General features: G+C 43.1%; 1 protein-coding gene across 1 annotated transcript in view; it reads left to right on the top strand.

Moving 5' to 3' along the window:
* The first annotated feature begins 381 nt into the window (after positions 1-381).
* The window catches only part of PARP8 (poly(ADP-ribose) polymerase family member 8), a 215,665-nt gene continuing 199,190 nt past the window's right edge, over positions 382-16,856 (top strand). Inside the window, exons 1-2 of the mRNA XM_060236017.1 lie at positions 382-823; positions 1,736-1,790. Of these exons, the coding sequence (XP_060092000.1) occupies positions 733-823; positions 1,736-1,790 (146 nt within the window). The 5' untranslated portion in view covers positions 382-732. The remainder of the gene's footprint in view (positions 824-1,735; positions 1,791-16,856) is intronic.

Genomic DNA, 16,856 nt, shown 5'->3' with positions numbered 1-16,856 from the left:
TCGGCAAGGTGTCCCCTGGCGGGTGGGCGGAGCGGTGGGCAGCGGGAGAGCAACAGTACGTGTGGCGGGCGGGCGGGCGGGCGGGCGGCGTGTCTGGGCTGGGAGCGGCGGCGAGGGGAGGGGTTTGCGGCTTGGCGTCGCTGCAGAAGTGCCGGCCTCTCGGGGCGCCGCCGCTGTTGTGTGCGCGTGTGTGGATGTGGCTGCGTGGCCGAGCCTCGCTCGTTGCCTGGAGCCGCCGCCGCCGCCGCCGCTGCTTCTGCTTCGTCTCGGGGGCTGCCGTCCCTTTGCCGCCGCCTCCTCCTCCTCTTGCCAGCAGCCCAGCGGGGGCGGAGGGAAGCCGGAATGGGAATGCTCCGCTGCTGATCCGGCGTCCCCCTCGCCCGGCCGTCCCCCCTCCAGCCCTCCTCGCCCCCGGAGCTCTATTGTCAAGGCAGCAGCCGGCCGGCCACATCTGGGCGAGCGCAGCTGGGCATGCAAGGGCGACCTGTCTCTTCTTCTCCCCGCCGCCTGGGATCGCTGCTCGGGGACGACGACGACGAAGCAGCCCGGGGGAGCTTTCGCCTTCGCTTTCCCCCCCGGCCGCGCTTCCATCTTTCCCCTGCCTCTTAACGCTGGAAGAGAAGGAGGAAGGCAGCCAGGGAGGGAGGAGGAGGAGGAAGAGGAGGAGGGGGGCGGCGGGGGTGGCAAGCCGAGGGCTGCGCGTTTTTTTGGCCTCCCCCCGGGATCCAGTTCATGGGGATGTGTTCAAGGCAAGAGAGGATTCAGAAGGATATTGACATTGTGGTCCAAAAGTGCAAGGCGGAGAAGGACTGCCTGTTTGCAGGTGAGTTGCTCCGCCGCGATCTTTCAAAGAACCCCCCCCCCCCCCTCCACCCGTTTGATTTCCGACGGGTTCTCTTGCCACCCCCCCCCCCCCCCCCGCCTGAGACGTCGATTATAGGTGGACTGCTCTCCTTTCGGCCTCTTAAAACAATGGTGGGTGATGCTTGGTATTTTTTGTTAAGCCTGTCTAATAAGTATGCTTCCCCCATTTTGAGCGCACGCATACACATACACACACACGCACGCACACACCATACATCTTAGACGCGCCACCCAGCACCCCAAGTGGGGTGGGAGTTGCTGCTGGGGCGAAGGAGGTTGCCCGAAATTGCATAGCATTGGAGTCAACATTTCCCCGCGCAGCCCTCCATGATCCACAAGATCCCCCCCCTTTTTTTTGTTTTTCATGTGATCAGCAGAGCGAAGCAAAAGATCTCTGCCTAAAAATGCTTAGATCTGACCGTTTCTATGCTGTGTATGTACAGAGGGGTGGGGGGGCCGGCGGCTTCTGGGCTCCTCTTTGCACAGCTATTTATCCTCATATGCCCAGAACTGGACGACTGCAATTAATTTTTTGCATCCCTTCCTCAGTTCAAAGCCTCTGCGAGTTGCTTTCCTCTGATCATTACTTACAATGTTTGACGTCCCTACAGCAGCTCGGCTTGTTGCTGCCTGTTGCCTTCCCTGACAATGGAAATTCCTTCCGTTGCCATAGCATCGAGTCACTTGTTGCAAAGAAAGGTGGTGTGTGTGTGTGTGTGTGGGGGGGGTTTCTGATGGATTATTAATTTTTTTCGTAGTTCAAAGTAACCTCTCTTCCCAGATCAGTGGCAGACAAGGAAGGGCAGGTTAGCCATGTCAAACAAAACAATGTTCACAAATGGCCATACAGCTCTTTCTTTGTGTGTTTTAGATTTCAGATACGCGGATTCCACTTTCACCTTCACCTATATCGGAGGAACCAAAAGGTAGGATTGTACATTCACCTCCCTCAGTTTCTTTTGACCCTTTGGGGATGCCATAGCCACAAAGTTGGGGATGTTGTGCCATGCCCTCCTATTGGAGAGGGTCAGCCAGTGACTTGGACAGATGTTCTGTCGGGTGAGGATTAGTCATCTTGGGCTCATTGATTAAGAGTTCTGTTCTGGGCTGCCTGTACTTGTTTTTGTCTTAACTTTTGATATGCAGAGTCCTTTGAATAGGGAGGGGAAAATAGCCTCAAGAATGTGACTGCAAGAGAAGTGTTTTGATAAGCATTTTGTTAAGCCTGGAGGTAACAATGACCAGTGTTTGCAGTGTTAACACTGTGGGAATTCAGTCTTCACTTGAGCACAGTGGGAAAACAGAATTGCATTATGTAAACACAACCCTGTTTGCGGTTTGCCATCTTAACAGATAATTGAAAATTTTAAAAGTCCATAAAGTTTATGGTGCACATAACAATCTTTTTTAGTAACAACCAAACATTGAATCAATGACATCTGGTGCATAATGTTAAGACATTCACACTTTCTTGAAGTTGGGTGGGCTACATGAATAAATCACTCAGTTGCATATATTGTTCCATTGAATGTATCTCTGCAATTTTTCAGGTGGTTCTCTCCCCCCGCCAGTTTATGATAGCCATTTAATTTCGCTGCATTCTTTGCACTGTTAATTAGCAAAACTGGCAGTAAAGTGAAAAGCATTTTAAAGTTAAAATCAGTTTATGTTGCATATATTATGTTGCATTTTTTCCTGCTGTATTGTTATGAGTCTGAACAATCTAGCTAGAATTAAACCAAGTGTCAGGAGTAAGTGCTTCATTTTGCAACAAAAGCACCTGTTTTGATAGTGTTAATGGTTTGTAACTGCTTTTCGTGGGTGAAATAGATACATAATCTCTCTCTCTTGCATACTTCTACATAGCTAGATATTAATATATGGAAGGGGATTTGTATGGAAGGGAAGAATTTTATAGGGTCAGATCCATCCAGATTTTTCATGCAATCTCACCAGTTCCTCTTGTTGTCACAGTCCCCATTCCACAGAGCTTTTGCCTTTCAGGTCCCAAGGTCCTCTTTAGCTGGTGATGTGGGAACACTCCTCACCAGCAGGAAAACTGGGTAGATCCAGCCCCATAATCTTATGAAGGTGTGATGCTAGCAGACCCTTAAAAAAATCAAAATAATTTCCCACCCTGGCTGTTTTCTCACCCAAACAGGGAAGGTATATAAGGACACTATAAGTAACATTGTGGGTGCAAATGCAGTGGTGGTGGTGGTGGTGGGGAAAGGCCTGAGGAAAAAGAGCTAAGCACCCCCACCTCTACTTGGATCAGATTCCCAGTGTGCTGAATTTGCATTTCAATAACAAAACAACCAAGTCCTTGGGTGACTGATCATGTATTCCTGATGTCCTCTCTGCTTTGGTCTTGTGCCTGGGTCCTGTATCTACTTTTAAAGCACAAATCTTGTGCTACCTAGGACTCTTGATGCCAAAGAAGAGAGCACCAGTCATGGGGATTTTCTGCTTCTGTCTTTTTTGAGCTTAGTATATAGGTTTGTTGTAATTTGGGCAAAAGCAATTGTAACCACCGGTAATCTCTCTGTTTAGCTTGTAGCTAGCCATTAAGGATGCTTCCATCTGGCTAATGAGCAACTGAACTGCATTGGTGAAAGACATGCGATCGTAGTTGCTTGAACAGTCTAGTCTTGCTTCCTACTACCCGTTTCTGACAGTGTGGCAAAAACACCGAGAGCCAAAGTAGATGTGACACTGTCTCTGAGTCCACCTAGGGGTCACCTCCTCCAGTTTAGGGATGAAATTCTTTCTGTTTAAAAAAGATGTGGGGGCGGCAATTCTGGGATGTGATGTGGGGCGCTCTTGTCCCCCTCCCCTCATACTGTTTCCAGAAGCCCAACACACTGAAACTTTAGAAATTTCGTTTACTGCTTGAACAACATAAAATGTATCATTTATAACTTAGTGTATAAAAATGGACTGTTTGGGATATTGATTGGATTATAAAGTTTATTTTCTATAAGATAAGATGGCTAAGTATACTTGAGAAAGAGCTGCAAACTGCTACACTGTATGCTACCCTAGCATGTTTAGCTTTAATTTTTGCCATCTGAGAGGTAAGAAAAAAAAATAGAAGTTGAAGGTAGAAAAAAAATTATAGCAAACACAAGAAAGTATGCTATTTGGACAGAAGCTTACATGAGTTGTAACAGGCTGGACTGCTTGGCATGTTTGGATATTACCTTTATGAAAACACCATACTCTGAATAATGTAGTATCACTAAATGTATTCTAGATCATTAATTTTGTCAAAATTATTACATCTAAACAATATGTACAATACTGAGTATATCTGTCGTATAAATGTTTTTTTTTAAGTGTTACCCCAAATGTCCTAAGTTTCCCTCAGACGTTTTCATGCTGTAGATTTGGAATGAGTGAAATGCTATATAAAATACTGCTTTTCTCACTCAAGGCAAGGTAATAAGTCACTGGAGCATTCTTTCAGCGCTCCTCAAAATTTCCCAAATTTTTCCATTGGCAAGACTGAAGACGTCGTCAAACCTTTTTATGCTATCCATTTTGAATGTGAAAATCCCTACTTAAGAAGCATTTTCCTCATTTCAGAAAATACCTCATAGAAGTTTCTTTTCAGTTTCCTCAGAACTTCTAATTTTTCACTCAGAAAAATTCAAAAAGAGGCTGGGGGGGGGGACCTGTTTCCCTCCTCCGATTCACTCCCCCCCACATCACATCCTTAATGACACTTGGAGCTGTGCATTAGGACAGCTGCTGAAGCATTTGTTGTCAGATGTAGAGCGCAACTCCTAAAATCAAGAGGGAATCTTCTTGCTACAGTTTCTAGGTGGTGCTTCTGTCAATGTTAGAAGCTCTGGATTCATTCCATAAGCCTTAGGACCAGCACTATACCAGAAGCCAAAAAAATTGGCGGTACCTTTCCAGATATTTCCTGTCACCTACTGTAAAGTACCATCAAGTCACAACCAACTTAGGACGACCCCAGCAAGGGGCTTTCAAGGCATGTGAGAAGCAGAGGGGGTCAGCCAGTGCCTTCCTCTGCAGAGCCTGCCTTGGTGGTCTCCCTTCCAAGCACTGACCCTGCTTAGCTTCTGGGATCTTCCAGGATCTATATATCTTAATAGTTTAATATTTTAATGTTAACATTTTATATTTGTTTGATTTTAATGTTTATATTATTTGATTTTAATGTTGTGAGTTGCTGTGAGACACTTTGGGTAAGCATGACTAAAAATATCTAACAAACAAACAAGCAAAGATCTGATGAGATCAGGCAATAGCATGGCACTTTCTCTCCTGTCACCTACCACCATATCCTTTTACTTGGCAGAATTTGGGACTTGTTTTATTTTTATTTATCTGTATCCAGCTTTTCTCCCCCAATGCAACCCCAGGCAGCTTATCATGTTATCCCCAGGACCCTCACCCTGCGTGGTGGGTTAGGCTGAGAGGCTCTCACAAAACCCCAGATCAGACAGTGAGCTTTGGCAGCAGATCTAGGATTTGAGCCTAATGGTCCCAGGTCGCGATCTGCCACTCCAACCACTCTGCAGCGCCTGCTCTTCTGCATGCAAAGTAGATGCTTTATTACTGAGCCACAACCTCACCCATCAAAACTACCTGATCTTGGAAGTGGTGAGGTGTTGTACATAGCTTACTTGCTACTCTAGGTCACTTTTTGATCATAATAAAAAAGTTTAGTTTAGTTTAGCTTATTAAATTTATACCCCGCCCTCCCTGCCAAGGCAGACTCAGGGTGGCTTACAACATTGGTCATAATAACAATAAAAGATTAACACATTAGTAATAAAATCAGTCAATTAATAAAACAATTTAAAACAGTTGGTGCTAATAACATTTTGGTATTATTCAGTTACTCTGGCGTCAATACTTCCTGGATTCCTCCTGCTGTTATAGGTCTCAAAGGTCAGCTGAAGAGTATGGTCTTATAGGCCTTGCGGAACTGAGTGAGTGAGCCTCTTATGGCAGCTGATTCCACCAGTAGGGGGCTGCTACTGAGAAGGCGCAATCCCTAGTAGTCGTCAATCTCGTCTCTCTCAGCCTGGGGATCACTAAGAGATGTTGAGTTCCCGACCTATATCCCCTCTGGGGAACTTGTGGGGACAGACGGTCCCTCAGGTAGGCAGGTCCTCGGCCATAAAGGACTTTAAAGGTAATTACCAGCACCTTGTAGCGAATCTGGTATACTATTGGCAGCCAGTGCAGTTCTTGCAGCGCCGACTATGTGTGCTCCCACCTGGGTAACTCCAGTAACAGCCTAGCTGCTGCGTTCTGCACTAGCTGTAGTTTCTCGGTTCGTGACAAGGGCATTCCCATGTAGAGGGCATTACAGTAGTCCAATCTCGAAGTGACCGTTGCGTGGATCACTGATGCCAGGTCACTTTGGTCAAGGAAAGATGAAAAAAGGCAGATTTCGCAGTTGCTGCTATCTGGGCCTCCATCGTCAAGGAGGACTCCAGTAGCACCCCCAGGCTTCTGACTTTGTGTGCTGTTGTCAGTGGTGCACCGTCAAAAATTGGTAGGGGAGTTCCCAGACCCAGACTGCCACAACTCAGGCAAAGGACCTCTGTTTTCATTGGATTCAGCTTCAGTCAGCTCAGTTTAAGCCATCCAGCTACAGCTTGCAGTGCTTGGCCAGGTTTACTGGGACGTCATCAGTAAAAAAAAGAAAGAAAAGAAAGCTATTATTCTACTATTAAGGACAGAAGGTGGAATGGTATAGCCCAATCTCCTCAGATCTCAGTTGCTGCTAACCAGGGTCTGTACTTGGAAGGGAGACCACCAAGGAAGGTTCTGTGGAGGAAGGCAGTGGCAAACCACGTCTGTTAAATCAACAGAAAGCCCCTTGCTGGGGTTGCCATAAGTCAGCTGTGACCGAACAGCACTTTACACACACATGCCCATTCTACGCCTGTTTCCTGTCTTCCCCCTGCCCCCCATGGCCTAGCACCTACAATGCCTTGTGACTAAGGGGGATTGGAATTCCAATTTCTCATCTCCAGTCCTATTTCTTTACTGTCACAAGGCATTTCAAGTTGAATACCCACTCATTCCAGTGCGAGTTGAGCTCCCAAGAAAATTAAATTGGGATGTAAAAACACAGCTTCCTTCCCATCAAATGATGTTTAATCTGGGAATTATATCCATATGAAAGACACCAGTCCTGCTCCCACATTACAGTCTACAGTCAGTGTACACTGTGCACATGTTTCTTGTGTGCACTGAATCTTTCTTACATAATATTTGTATGCATATGAATGTGTGATTGAAACCCCATATTTGATTTTCCTGGTACCATTTCCTGGTTTTATTTTTAAAGTGTAAATGCATGTTTCCTAAATGGATGTACACATGTACATTTAGGATATATGCTCATTTACCGTAATGTGAACAGAGGTAATATATGCTCTTAATAAACCAAATTGGCCATTAGCAAGCAAGGTGAACGTTAGTTAATTTTGCAATATATCTGTTCTGATCTTGGTCTTAGATTCCCAAATAGAAGTATAACATTCAGGTCTTTTTTGTAGCAAGAACTCCTTTGTATATTGGGCCACACACCCTTGAGTAGCCAATCTTCCAAGAGCTTACAAGGCTCTTAGTACAGCGTCTAATGTAAGCTCCAGGAGGATTGGCTATATCAGGGATGTGTGGCCTAATATGCAAAGGAGTACTTGCTACCAAAAAATCCCCCCTGATAATATTATATTTTCATTCATAGTTGTGGCTTTTGAATGGGTAAAGTTTCTCAGTGCCTGCAAGAAGGCACAATCTAAGGATGAATGGGCTCGATTATATTGAAATTGTGCCTGAGGAAAAGCAAGAGCTTAAAACACACGGGGCATTGGGTGTTCATTAGAAACATTCCCAGTGCCCACAGCTTCTTTTGTCTTTCACTAAGGTTTCCTGTGCCATGCTTGCAGTCTGAACAAGGTGTTGCAAAAACAGAAAGGAGAAATGGTTGTTTGCTTTGGACGTGATCCAAAGAGTTGAGCACACAAGCCTATTGAAATCAATGGGTTTAAGTATGCTTGTGGATTGTGACTTAGTTTTTCTAAGGATGTGCAGATATGTGCATGTATCTACAATAAAGGATAAATATGTCTATGTGTATATGTGTACAAATATATATATATATATATATATATATATATATATATATATATATATATATATATATATATATATATATATATATATGTTTACAAATGTTTTGCAAGTGGAAAAGAAAGTAGATTTCAGAAATACTTTTGGATTTTGCATGGTGTAGGTTGTACACTTTGGGAAGTTTAACCTTCTAGCTCAGGTCCATGAGCTTCAAGGAAGAAACAAATTAAAGTAGCATTTACAGTTCTATTTCATAACTAGAGAATTTAATGCATTTACTTTCTCATCAGCAATTTAAGATGCTCTATGCAAGCAATCGATAACTTAAAGCAGCAACTTGATGACCTTTTCTGAGCTCTGATTTATCGTGAAAACTCTTGCAAATTCCTAATGGCCAGATGGGGTCTAGTGCCTTTTTAAAGAGCCAAAATCTTGTGCATAAGGGCAATGAATCTTGTGTATCCAATAAGGTCATATCCAGGATAGTAGATCATACAATGCAATGGGATTGATACTCAAGATTGACAGAACTGTTTGAATGTTCAGAGCTATTTGCATTTGTTTTTGGTATGTCAGAAGGATTATGCCCACTTTACATATATTGAGTGAGGAGACTGAGGCTGTGGCTTTGCTAAGACCATATAATAAGTTCACTTAAACAGGTAACTTTTTTGGTTCCGCTTTTAGCCAGTTTATTGCTTATATCTGCCCATAGAAGACCTGGAATGTTTGCAGGGAGAGAGAGACAGAGAGAGAAGGCTTGTGAGAAACTGCCCCCCACCATTAATGAAATCTGCAGCTATTTTCATTGTAAAATTGTAGGGGCCTGCAAGAAGGCAGGTTTTGCTGACTGCATCCTTTCTCTTGAGAGCGTCCTCCCTTTTTAAGCCTTTCTGTTCCAGGACACATCATGTCTTCTAGAGAGCATGGTAGAGATTACTGTGAAGTTTAAGGACCTTCTTTATGGCAGTATGCAGAACAGAGATGTTTAAAAAAAAGAGGCAGCAGATTATATTAAGGACTGGTCAGTATGAACTGGTTCTGCTGTACCAGTTAATATACTTCTGTTGCAAGTCTTGCTGTAAGTCTCTCTAGAACTTGCAAACATTGTTTCATAGCTTTGGTGGTTAATTTGAACACTGCTAAAAACTGTATTAGAAGCATTTTTTTTTTGTAAATGTGGACATCCAGATTTACAATGACAACTTACTCTAGTTCAAAGAGTGTTTGTGCTTTTGAATACTAATGAACATCCTCTCCCTTTCCGTTATGGCATTGTAAGTCCAGTGTGTCAGAGGGAATGCATGAGAGAGTTGCCTCTTGAACAAGTGTATAGAAGAAGACTGCAGATTTATACCCTGCCCTTCTCTCTGAATCAGAGCGGCTCACAATCTCCTTTATCTTCTTCCCCCATAACAGACACTCTGTGATATGGGTGGGGCTGAGAGAGCTCTCACAGCAGCTGCCCTTTCAAGGACAACTCCTGCAATAGCTATGGCTAACCCAAGGCCATCCCAGCAGCTGCAAGTAGAGAAGTGGGGATTTAAACCTGGTTCTCCCAGATAAGAGTCTGCACACTTAACCACTACACCAAACTGGCTCTCTTGAGGCACTAGTAGATTTAGAAGAGGATACTTCCATTTTTTCCTGTCCTAAAGCATTTAATCCTGAGGTATTTGGGCTTCCAGGTGCTCTGTCTGGTATTTAGGAGTGGGAGTAGAAGAGGAGGCTGTATGTGTGCACTTTGTTGATTGGATACATATCAATTGTTTGTCTTGACCATCTTTGATGGCCCAGTGTAGATGTTCTCTAAGCTTCCCCAAAGGTGCTGTGTTGGCAAAAGAAATTCAAGGGAAGAGCTACTGTGTTGGCAAAATAAATTCAAGGGAAGAGCTACTGTCTTGTAATCAAGGCTGACTTTACCTGGGTGGTCCAGGCTAGCCTGATCTTGTCAGATCGTGGAAGCTAAGCAGAGTCAACCCTGGCAAGTATTTGGATGGGCAACCACCAAAGAATACCAGGGTCATGATGTGGAAACAGACAATGGCACACCACCTCTGAACATCTCTTGCTTGAAAACCGTATGGGGTCACCATAAATCAGCCGTGACTTGATAGCAGCAACAGCAAAGGCTAGCTTTCCCATGGAGTGATGGTAGCAGCAGTTTCAAGTACTGGACTGGGATACCCAGGGCTTTTTTTGTAACAGAAACTCCTTTGCATATTAGGCCACATACCCTTGATGTAGCCAATCCTCCTGGAACTTACAGTAGGCCCTGTACTAAGAACTCTGCAAGCTCATGGAATATTGGCTACATCAGGGGTGCGTGGCCTAATATGCAAAGGAGTTCCTGCTACAAAAAAGCCCCGGGGATACCATTTTAAGCCATTTAAGCTTAAAAAAAAATCTACCAGCTCTTAAATTACCAGAGAGAAGCACCTGCCCATGATATATTCTCCCTAGTACTATGGGTAATGATCCCACTGTATACAGCTCCAGGAATGTGAGCATAAAGTATGCATGAATTGCTGCATCCCAGGGGGCAGGTGACCAGGAGATTAGACAGGTGGTCAAGGGAATGGAGTGTACAGATCACACAGGTGATATGGCCCTACTCATAAAAAATACTTTAGAATGTTTGTTTTACTGCTAGCTTTAGAATAAGTATATTCTCTTCCAAAGATAACCTGTTGATGTTAATCTGTCCCTGGAGACCCCCCAGGTTGGTCTAGTTAAGGGCTCCATCCCTTGAACAAAACATGTTTTTCAAAATAAGCTTGAGTGACTCGGTTTAGGAAATATCCATTCACCGGAAACCCATTTTATGTAAAGATCTAAATTCAAAATTACCTGGGGTCTTCGTGGCCTGATTCATAGCTGGGGGAGACTTGTCTGGTTTTCACTTATAAACATGTGCCTGAGCTAAATACACTTTAAATTGAATAGATTTTCAGTGCCTGATGTGGAGGGAAGGGGAGAAATTTCAAACTAGCTGACTTAAAACGTTTTTATTAAGGCAGATGATGCTGACTGTCTGCAGAGACCTTGATGTCAAAACAAACTTAGTTGGTGGGCTTTCTTTTTGCATATGTCTGTGATGTAAACTAAATAAACCTTCCTGATGATACTGTTTAGTAGATGCATGGAGATCAAGGTACTCGGTTGTTTAGGAATGTGTAGGGGAAAATCACTGTGTTGGTAAGAGAGATGCATATTTGATAAGGGAGATGCATATTGGTTGGTAGATTGGCACACAGGTGCTGGACACTCCATTCCATGCATGTTTTCAAATGGATGCCTCTCTTTTTTGAGGTTATGATGTTTGTTGTGGAGCCATGCAGTGGACAGTTAGGAATTTGTCTTTCTGATTGAGGTTGAGATGGCTCAAAGATGTCAAGATTCACATCTCTATGATTTTGTTGTCCTTTCTTTTTTTAATGCAATAATTTTTCAGTTTTCCTGAATTCCATGTTTTGCTCTTCACTGTTTTTTACAAGATTGGGATCAAGATTGGGCAAAGTATTGATGGTGCGTTTATGACCATGGATTGACAAAATGAAATTTAACAGCTGCGACTACAGTCCAGCCTGACAAATAACCATTGTTCCAGAGGAGTTGGATATTCTGCTTTGGAAGTCTCATTAAGAAGGTGAGGCCATCTCAATCAGCATTTGGTTTCAAGTTCTGAGGCAGATGCCTGTGGAATCCTCGGAAAATGGCACATCAAAGAGATGGCCTTCCAGTGTTGTTTATCCATAGCAGATAGGACTCAAAAACATGCTTATCTTTCAAAGTGCAAATGCTGAGAACACACGCATAGCTGGTCTTGAGGACAAAAGGAGATTGAGGAAGAATCGCACTGCTACAGGACCAACCCTAAATCAGACTTTTCCCTGCAGCCGCTGTGGCCGGACCTGCCTGTCCCACATTGGTCTTGTCAGCCACCAGCGAGCCTGCAGCAAACGTGGACTATTGCACCCTTCTTAAATCTTCGTTCGCGAAGCCAAGCCGAGAGAAAGGTTTGCCAAAAACATTCAAATAGACTTCTCCTCTGTTTAGATTGGTGAAACTTTATTACTGAGATGTTGCAAGTACACACCTTCTTACCTTGAAGGCATTGTTAGGAATAAAATACATTGATACTTGTAGTTCTAAAATACCACTTTATTCTCTCTTTCTCCCCACAGTAGCCCATATTCAAACTATAGCAGAAGATGGTGGATTCTGACACTATCATGGCCAATAGCTATCAACGGATCTCTTAGTCCCTCATTAAAGCCATCAGATCTGGTGCCCATGGACAACTCTTATGGTAGTGAGTTCCTTAGTGAATTAGGCTCTTGCTGAGGAATGCCACAAGACATGTGCAAGGCTATTGATAAGGTAATCAGGCATTGTGTGAAAAGGGAGGGAGTGCTGATGGGTTGATAAGCATGGCTGTGATCCTGCCAAATTTTGGATTCTCTCATATATTAGTTGGTCTCAGCTTGCCCTCAGAGTAGAAATGCAGTAATGGGGAAACAAAAAGGGGAAGGTTTTCTTCTAGAATAACATGTGTAAGCACAAACTACAGGTGTAGTAGTACTGTCATTCCACATTTCCAGCCTCCTGTGGAGCCCACCATGAGATTTTGGTGCTCAAATCTATAAGAACATCTTTCCTCATAAATGGTATTGAACTATAATGTTGCAGAGATTACATGACAATCAGATGTTGGACTAACATATTTATGGACAAAGCAGAGTCATTTTTTGAAGGGCTTCATTTCCTCCCTACTTCAAATATAGTTGGGGGGGGGGAGAAAACCTCACAATGAGCTAGAGTATGTGAATTGCATGGATTATCATAAATAATCCTTTCCTCAGAGGCTCAAGTAATCATTTTTTGGCTGGCTAGTCGGGCACTGCTTCATTTTTCTAAAACGATCTGCATTCCCTTTTCTGAATTATTGGAGCTGTTTGACAAGGCTGGAGTGCCGGCTGGTTGAGGAGGACTGTAATTAGGAATTTATTAGTAAAGAACATCTTTGTGGTAGAATAGGTGCGCTAAATATGGAACAGACTGTACAGCAATTTAATAATTTTTCATTTTCATTTTGAGAAAGGCTGAAGACAAGTTGAGAGATGTTTCCTCATAAACTGAAACAGCTCAGTCAGATGTTCAGAAGAATCAAGATTTACTGTAACTGCTTCTGTCATGATGGCTTGTTTTATTTTATTTTTTTAATGAAAAGAACATTAGAATTCTAACAAATCTGTGATTTTTTTTCCATTTAAAAATCTTGTTTATATTCCCTTTCCTATCCTCCTCTTACGGTACCCTTGCTGTTACTAACCCTGTCGGACTCTCCTATTAATTCCAATGTGGTGCCTTTGTAAGGTTGCCGTATTATACCCTGGAGTCTGCAGATATTTGACTGGGTTTACAGGGACCAAAGGTTCAGAACTCATGCAACAACAACAACAGCACAGTTTTGTTTGCAAACCTGATTAGAGCAACAATTTAGTCTACTTTTTGGTATTGTTGTGAGATGCTGTGATAGTGAGGACTACAGAGGAATGGGAACCTGCCTCCCTTTCTGCACTTATTCACAGCCCAACTGTTTGGTAATGCCCATGCAGTTCCAGCCAATTAGGTGGTGCATTATATGAAGTGTCCCTCTTTGCTTGTTGCTGCTGGAAGGGAGTGTTGTGTGTTCTGAATAGCTTCTGATAGGGGGAGAGTAAATTGTGGAGGCGAATTGTGTGCAGGCTTTTCAGCAGTTCTTTGTAGAACCATTATTCTCAGAGGCTGTTTTTCGAGAATGACTGTTCAGAGAGGTGAAGTGGGTTGTTTACCACATAGCCTGTGTGACATGCATTCGTTAGATTTTGTTCTCACTTTGGTCTCTAGGTAAGCTTTTTTAAAAAACTTATTTTTGTGCTTTGAGCTGTAACCTGGAAAGGTGTGACCTCAACCCCCTGAAGTGACCAGTATTGCAATAAATACGTGTTTTGATGTGGATGTGGTTACTTAGTGGACAGAGCCCAGTGAGAAACACATTTTTCCACTTCCACTATGGAGTACTGGGGTAGATTCTCTCCCTATCTATGTCTCCACTGAACAAAGTTTACTAATCTATTCATTAGTTTGTTTAAACATTTATACTCCCTCTCCCTCATTTCCTTTTGAGTTAAGTCTGAAGCCTTCCTCTGATCTAAGGAGCCCTCTTAGGAGAGGCAGTTTGATGTAGTGGTTAAGAATGATGGTCTCTAATCTAAAAAACTGGCTTTGATTCCCCACTTCTCCCCCCCCATGCAGCCAGCTGGGTGACCTTGGGCTAGTCACACTTCTCTTGGAACTCTCTCCACCCCACCTACCACACAGGATGTCTGTTGCGGGGAAAGGCTGGGAAAGTGATTGTACACTGCTCTGAGACTTCTTCATGTAGTGAAGAGCAGGGTATAAAAACCAACTGAACCAACCCTTTCTAAAGCTTATTTTCTTTAAAGGAAAGGTGCCAGCCAGGATTCTTTTATCCAGTATGTATATATATATATATATATATATATATATATATATATATATATATATATATATATATATATAGGTCCTCAGTGTTTCTTTGTTGGGGCTGAAAGTAGAGTGGGGGATGATAAAGGAATGATCTTTGCCGGCAAATGGATTTTTGTTTATTTTATTTATAGCTTTCTTTGTGCACCTCAGTCAAGCTTACCTTTATAAGTTCCTGTTCCTCCTATTTTGTTCTTCTGTCTATTACTCAGTAAATGAACATTGTATCTGTGATGTTCGTTGTGGTCTTACCACTTAGAAATGAAATCATTCTTTAGATGTGAACTCTCTTGATTGCCATAGAGAGAAAGCTAGAGAAAAAAATGATAGCAGAAAGGCTGAAAGTGCCTAGGTAAGTACAGTGGAGGTGGGGAAAATCATTCTGCGCAGGCATTCCAAAACAAAGCAGAGAATAACAAAAGGGAAGACTGTAGCAGCTTTAAGGAGTGCCCCTAAGCAGGTCTACTCAGAAAGAAATCCCATATTGTGCAGAGGGCTTAGTCCCAGAGATGTGTCTTTAGGATTTCAGCCTCTGTGTAGTAAAAACACTTTGTGTCATGGTAGTTAAGGGTGACATCAGTTGCAATCCTAAACTCTCTTGTCTGGGAGTAAGCCCCATTGAAATAAAATAGGACTGTCTTCTGAGAAGATTTACTTAGGATAGCTCCCTTGTGGTATACGGCAGATGGAGCAGATTTATCTTGCTCGATCCCTTTGCTCTGCTTCTCCTGTATATTTTTGGCTTTTATGTAAAAATAGCACAGATTATACTTCCTGTATTTCATGGCCTTTTAACCTCACTGTTCTCATATCCCCCCATTTCTATACATCTGAGGGCCAAGGTTTCACTTCATGCATCTGATGGAAAGGGCAGTAGCTCGCAAAGGCTTATGTGTCAACAAATTGGTTAGCCATTAAGGTGTAACAAGACTCCTTTTTTTTGTTTTAGCTGCAGCAGCCTCATACAGTTTCCCCGCTGGAATTTGCTCTCCAGCATGCTTCTTGTTCTAGAGCACTGTAGGGTCATGTCACTCTTTCCTGGCACATGAGCCCTGCCTTGCTTGGAATGCCCCGTGTACAACATATCTGAGCTGAAAGGGGAAAGAAAGAGGGTGACTGAACACTAATATTGAAGGCGCTTTCCTCCCCGTCAATTTCGTTATGTGTTGGTCCGAGCAACAGCGGAAGCACCTGTTTCTCTGATCCCATGCTCCTCTATCTCATCACTTTGACTCATGGAATCAGGCCATAAGCCAAAACATTTTGAGTCTCCTAAACTCCTAGACTTAATTTTTTTTTTTTTTTGGTCGGCAAAAATTCTCTCTTAGCTCTGCACAGTGGCTTTTGACCATGATGTGCTTTTCTTCCTACACGAACAGAATGATAATGATGAGGGGAGAAGGCTGGCTGTCAGGCTGGAATTGCACTGAGGGGTTCCTGCAGCTGTGCGAGAGGATACTCTGTAAGGTGTCTTGCTCTCGAGAGATGGCAAATGGTACAAATCTACTGATAAATACACTGAGTCTGGTTTTTTTTATTAGTTTTTCATTTGAACAATCATTTTTTTTTTCATTTTAGCAGTACCAGGGCAACTTGCAAGGATCTGTGGAATCCTCAGATGAATAAATCTTCCCTCGTCAGCTTTTGCAGTGAGCAGCGCTCCATGTTAACATCTAGACTGGCTGCTAACCATGGTTGTGAACAGTGGGTTAGTGCCCATGGCTCAGTGGTTCAGTATCTGCTTTGCGTGCAGAAGGTCCTGGGTTCAATGCTCAGTATCTCCAGTTAAAAAGCATCAGGTAGGAGGTGATGTGAAATACGTTTTTCTGAGACCCTGGTGAGCTGTTACCAGTTAAGAGTAGACAAGACTGACCTTGGCTGACTCTATATAAGGCAGATTAATGTCTCCATGTGAACACCAGCAAGGCAGATTAAATGCTAGTTGTCTTAATGCTAGACTGAAAGGGAATGCCAGGTGAGGAAGGAAATCATGTTTTGGGAGTCAAGCAATATCTGCACAGCATGTATCAATAACCTGGACAGATCTTTAAGGTCTATCCTCCCTCTCTCATAATTAGAAGACCTCCTATCCAAACAACCTGAGAATAAGTGGATTCTAATTGGCTCATTTCCTCCCCTTTAATGGGATACTGAGAGGATTTTTTAGGACCATCCATTAACAACAGCTTAATTGAATTTACCATGTGATTGTACATGCAGCTGATAAGTGCACTGGAACAGAGAACCCTGTCATCTGTGCCGTGGTTACCATGGTAAATCAGTTCTTTAAAGGAGCCTCATTTAGTTAGGAG

The sequence above is a fragment of the Heteronotia binoei genome, chromosome 4 (assembly GCF_032191835.1).
Source record: "Heteronotia binoei isolate CCM8104 ecotype False Entrance Well chromosome 4, APGP_CSIRO_Hbin_v1, whole genome shotgun sequence".
In the NCBI taxonomy this organism is placed as follows: Eukaryota; Metazoa; Chordata; class Lepidosauria; order Squamata; family Gekkonidae; genus Heteronotia; species Heteronotia binoei.
The sequence above is the reverse complement of the archived record's forward strand: the minus strand, read 5'-3'. Positions and strand labels throughout refer to the sequence as shown.